Source organism: Pyxicephalus adspersus, chromosome 6 (genome assembly GCF_032062135.1).
Source record: "Pyxicephalus adspersus chromosome 6, UCB_Pads_2.0, whole genome shotgun sequence".
NCBI classification, from domain to species: Eukaryota; Metazoa; Chordata; class Amphibia; order Anura; family Pyxicephalidae; genus Pyxicephalus; species Pyxicephalus adspersus.
The window spans coordinates 64668952-64674951 of NC_092863.1; the positions used below are offsets into that span (position 1 = coordinate 64668952).

The following is a 6000-nucleotide window of genomic DNA, read 5'->3' on the forward strand; positions in this document are numbered from 1 at the left end:
GAAATTTACAGAGCAAGACAATCTAAATCCCTTGACGCGCACGGGGTAACAATAAGACCAGAGGGTATTTCAATTCACTTTGCCAATATTTCCCTTGTTTCAAAACAACTCTAAATGACTTGACTACAAACTTTGAGCACAGAATAACTCAGGAGACCATTTTAGACTGGAATTGCTTTTATATGTCATCCCAACACGACTATTAAAAATGAATCTTCTGTCACTTTTTTTTAACCCCTTTTTTGCACAGGAGACAGAGGAGTTAAATTTTTACTGTTAGGATAAAGACCTGATTTCACAAGTTTCCTGGAGGAGAGAATGAAGTGCTCAGCAGCAGATGTGACTGCCTACCTTTGTGTCTTCGGTGCTAACTCCAAGTTCTAGCACAGCCTGGGGAGACTTCATTTTTGCTTGGGTGGATTGAGCCATCTGGAGGTTGAGCTGCCAGGCAGTTGTCTCCAGCTAGACAACAAAACAGAAAAAAAGCAATAGTTTCTTATTCTGTGTGCTTCTGAGCTTGCACAGATAAAGTAAAACAGCAGTTTTGGTGAAGTGAGGATATCATTATAAAACATTGCCTTTTTTTGCCATCTGTGCCAGTATTCTTGGCAATCAGTTTCAACATATTACCTAAATGAGGTAAGCGAGCTGTGTCAAGAGGACAGCACAATGATATAAAACAAAATATCAGAAAACAGATACAAAAACAAAGCAAAATGTATGTATCTACACAAACAACTACATTACACTTTCATATATGAGCACATTGCGTTTTTGGATTAAATACCCATTTGTTCATCCCATATATGTAAATGTTGTAAGGGTATATATATATATACACACACACACACACACACAGTGTTCTCCACAAATATTTTTAAGCTTGGTGGGAAGAAGCTGTAGGCATGAAGTCAAAAAATGAGAGGGGCAACACATGACAGTTGCTCCCAGATGTTGCAATAACTTTAATTGCCCACCACCCTCCATCTCTTTAGTATCCCATTTTTCATCTCCCATTTTCCCATTCCTTCATCCTTGTATTAAGCCCAAGCTGTCCAAAGTCTGTGTATTGTGCCCCAACGTTTCAGTAGCCACCAGAAAACAACTAAGTGGTTACTGAAAAGTTCCAGGAGGTGCGCCCGGCTAAACAGGGCTGGGGAGAGGAGAACACTGCTTACAAACTAAAACCTGTTTTTTTATTTTATTTCACTTCACCTGTTTCTGTGAACAAAATATAATTGACAATTGAAGAGCACCGGCAGCAACAGCTACCTGACCCAGGTTCCCACACTTTTCTGTGCCTGTTTCCATAATCACGCAGGAAGTTAGAGAAACTCTCACATTGGGCCTTATTTATTAAAGCTCTCCAAGGCTGGAGAGGATATAGTTTCATCAGTGAAGCTGGGTGATCCAACACACCTGGGATGCATTTCTCCAAAGTCATTTGCTAAAGGTTTTCAATCATGGCCCAGCTCCATTTCAGGTTTGCTGGATCCCCCAGGTTCACTGATAAAAGTGTATCCACTCCAGTTTTGAAGAGCTTTAATAAATCAGGCCCAATGACTGCAAGAAAATGACAGTAAAAGTCTAAAATAACTATTAGCCCTTTTTCCTACTCTATCCAAAGCTCAAAAAGAAGTATTGGATAAGTTAGGATTTAATGAATTTACACAAAATTAACACAGCACCTACTAAAATATAAAGAAATCTAGGTAAATCTAAGTTTCTGCACGGTCTATAAATATATATATATATATATATATATATATTTTATGCAGCTGCTTTGGGCATGCTTTTTGCGGCATGAAAAAATTGGGTTTTACTGCTCAGGGTAAAACAATCAAATATCAGAAGCAATAGGGGAAATCATGAATGATAGACAAATATTATATTTGTGTATATAACGTGTAGGCAATGGTCATTATGAATGCATGGAAATAGTTAAATCTGTGCAGTATTGTCCCACACTATTGAAATGGTATAATGTATACGGAAAAATGCATTGCTGTACTGTTTGGAAACAGATCTGCAGTCATAACAGTGAATCTTTAGAACAGTCATATTTATGACTAAGTTCTCTGTATTTTTGCAACCTATGGAAGTATGAGAGGTAACAAGATGGACAGTGAGAAATTGAGAGTGGCATGTTGGTATGCCAATGATTGACATGTAGACAGAAAGGGACAGAAGAAGCCCTTGTTTTCACTCATTAATACCCATAGGAGATGACGGCATCTATTCTAAGAAAGTATTTTTAGCTACTTTGCCACACAATTATGCATGTATGTCTTTATGATTCCTAAAATACAAACTGACAGCAAAAACAAAAACTTGGATGGGAACCAAATAGCAATGTGTCTCAGTGCTAGTCCTTGGGTAAGAATCAGCCGGTCTTCCTGTGTTAAGCAGTACTAAGGAGATATCCATTACAAGCCTAACATATTGCTTTAACAGAATACATTCAAAAGCTCATTGACTTTGTCTTGTGTGCCTTTGATATATGATATAACGATTCCTCTAATTGTTGAGGAGTTTTTAATTGGTGATCTTGTGTAGGCAATGACAAACAGCTTGCAATGATATCCAATGGCATAGCATTAGTAAGTGATTGCAGATGGCCTTGAAGTCATTTGTGATATGCCTGAGGTTTCTGTAATTATGTCTTCTGCAAAGCACAATTTAATTGTCGCTAGACAATTTAACTCTGTGTTAAACGGTGACCCTTCGACAGGGGAGCTTTTGTGAATCTGCTGGCTTGAGGAAGATGTATCACCACATTGTTTCAACAGGTGCAGCTGTGTCACAAATGTGTAAGAGCAATAATCTTTTCATATCACTGACAAAGAGTGCTCTTAAAATGAACCTGTAATTTGTCCACAGGAGCCAATAACAGGTTTGTGTCACAGAAGGGACAATAGGCATTCTGCACTTGAAAACCATTATTATGCCTAGCACCCTCCTCCAGAAAACTCCCTAGTAAATTTATTTTTCTATGAAAGTCAAAATATACATGTTATTTTGCTCCAGCACTTTGGACTTGCACTTGACAATAGCGTTCTACAGCAGGCTCAACTGCATTTCCAACCACTCCAACTGAATGGAAGCAGTTAGGAACCGTTTTGTGCATATGCATGTGCCAGCGGTAATGGTGGATTGTGGCACAGTTCCTGAAAGTGACATGTTGCCTCTGGGCACCTGGGTACTTTTGCTTCTCTGGAGGGAGAAGTGTATTGCAACCACTACAGCATGACAAAGCAGTTGTCAAACGCTGCAGCTGACAGTATAGTAATGTAAGGGCGGCAGCCGGGAGCGACTAACAGCCACAAGTCTGAAAGGAGCAATCAAGGGAGGCATGGGGAAAATGTCACATTTTTCCCTATACTACATGCTGGTTGAGGACGCCAGAAAGGTATATTTCATCTGTGTATTTAGCTGAATGGCTTAAGTTCAGCTTTAAAAATGTATTAACAGCTCTGAAAATTTGAAAAGCTTACTTTTCAAGATGAAAGTGTAAAAGCAGCCATGCTGCTTAAAACACCATATATAATGAAAACTCTATATCAGATGTTAAGACCGGGTCTAAGCAAAGAGCAAGGGCAAAAGAAAACCAAGACTTTTAATGACTGGTGTTTGAAAAGTTACTTGGGACTACAACAAATTAATAATCAATGAAAGCTTGGACCTGGACCACTTAATTTAAAGCAATAAGGGAAACAGACAATAAACTCTAGGATCAACGGACAGAGCTACTAAAGCAATAAATATCAGCTTACAGTAAACTGGTTAAACAAAGACTGCATGTACTATATGCCTTAACCTCCTGGGCGTTACACTGATGTCTAGGTTTCTGTACTAAAAGCGGTACACTGTAAATATATATATAGCGTAGTAGTGTAAAAAGTGTTATTGTATACCTTGTACTCTGGGAAGCATATTCATTACACTTCATCCCTTTAAGGTTGGTGGTCAATAGGGAGACTGTTACTGCAAAAAATCCTGTAGTTTGATAACAGTACTTGTAATGATAGGATTCAGTATAAAAATACCTACACACCAATATTTATATTTTCTATTTTTATAAGCTAAGCAAGCAGTCCAGCATGTGTGACAGTAACAAGTCAGGGCTGACTACCACAGTTACGTTTTATGTACATGCTTTTCTTATTAGTTTGCTGACTGAGCTGTCCAGGTAAAGACAAATTAATACTGAGCAGTTGTGTTGAGTTCAGACTAGTGGCGCAAAACACTAGGGGCCTGATTTCATAAAGCTCTCCAAAATTGGAGAACTGAAGAGGATATACTTTCAAAGGAGAACTTGGGTGATTCAGCGAACCTGAAATCGATTTCCTAAAAGTAATTTGCTAGAAAATGTTTTCAATCCCGGACCAGATTCATTACAGGTTTGCAGGATCACCCAGCTTCACTAATGAAAGTGTAACCTCTCCAGCTTTGGAGAGCTTTATTAAATCAAGCCCTAGGTGTTTGGAAGTAATACCAGCCAGTAGGCTCTAGTCTTGTTATTTTTTAATATTTAGTTATAAGTGATGCATTTTAATTTCTCACTGAAGAACTTCAAACCATTAGAAAAAAAGTTTACAAAAGTAGTAAAAAGCTGTTTTAGTTTAAACCTATGGAGATGGCTGGACAGCACCACCTTTGGAAGCTGAATGTGGCATCTGAAAAAAAAGCAGAAATGCTAGTTCAAGCATCTGCCTGAAAAACCAGGGAGAAAAGTCAAACTAATTTGTTCCATTTTTAGTAACATTTCACAGTAAGAATGTAAATTATTGTCGAGGGTGTAAAGAAATGGCATCAAACTACAGATTTCATCATTAGGACATGGCAAAATTATAAAAGGGACAAAAAACACCCCCTTTTTTCCTATCCCCAAATCAAATCTGAGCCTGAACCACCCTTCAAGGTGCTTGTTCACCATTTCCTGACAATGGGGACCACTTCTGATGTTGACAATCCTCTTCCTGAAATCTCTTCTGGGTACAGTCAATTCCTGCAGTCACAATCCATAGACTTGAAGTGTGCCCAAACTGTAATGTTGGAGTGTGGTCCTAGTTACTGCGATAGTTACTGTGCAGGCAGCATCAGACTTTTTCTTACAAAGAAGGATCAGGGGCACCATCAGGAAAAGATAAGTAGGAACCTAAGTGGAGGTGTACACTTATGTTAAGAATAAGTTAGGCCGCTATAGAAGAGGTGCTGGGGAGTTTTTTTTGACCTTGGCCCTTAACTTCCTGACCTGGAATAAGAAGGTCGATGTCGGGCATCGGGAAAATTACTATGCACATGTTTAATAGGCCCAGATCATACACCCTAAAAACAATTCAGAAAAAGCAACTGCACCATTTTAACATTTAAAGTTTCCATTTAAAGCCTTACTGATACATTTCTAAAGGCACAAGTCTGAAATCTGCTACAGTTCCATAAATAAAATGAACCTGACAAAGCTGGAATAGTCACTACATTTCTATTAGCAGCTTAATGCTAAGTGATTATCGAGGAATGTCATATGAAGGAGACCCAAGCACTACTTCTCTGTTCCAAATGAATGTGAGGGATTCATCAAACACCACAGCAGAAACAAAGGATAATATAAAGCAATGACTTAAACATTGCTTCCAACTAAATATATATTCATATGTTTCACTTACATACCAAGGACAAAAAGTGATGTGCCATTTGCAGAAACCAATAAGAAACCCACTTCTATTAGTATCTCCACAATGATCTGCTGAGAAACAATATCCAAAGTTTGCCTGTGAGATCCTAAGTAGGAGTCTTTGGGCTAATATTAAAATAAACCATAATAGCATCTAATGCATTGCAACTATATTACATAGAAAGCAAAATGAAAAACACTAGACTATAAAAACATCATTGCACCATGTCACGATTACATGCTGTGGCTAGGTTGAAAAAAAATATAAAGTTCATTTAAAGGACAGGAATCACTGAACCAACCAGAAAAACTTTATATCCTCGGAA

The 6000-nt window shown here is 38.2% G+C and overlaps 1 protein-coding gene across 1 annotated transcript in view; it reads right to left on the reverse strand.

The window, feature by feature from the left end:
• Window positions 1-6000, reverse strand: part of COMMD10 (COMM domain containing 10) — a gene marked incomplete in the record, with an annotated part of 165968 nt that overhangs the window by 151068 nt on the left and 8900 nt on the right. The window contains 1 exon segment of the mRNA XM_072416061.1: window positions 352-462. Coding sequence (XP_072272162.1) covers window positions 352-462 — 111 coding nt within the window.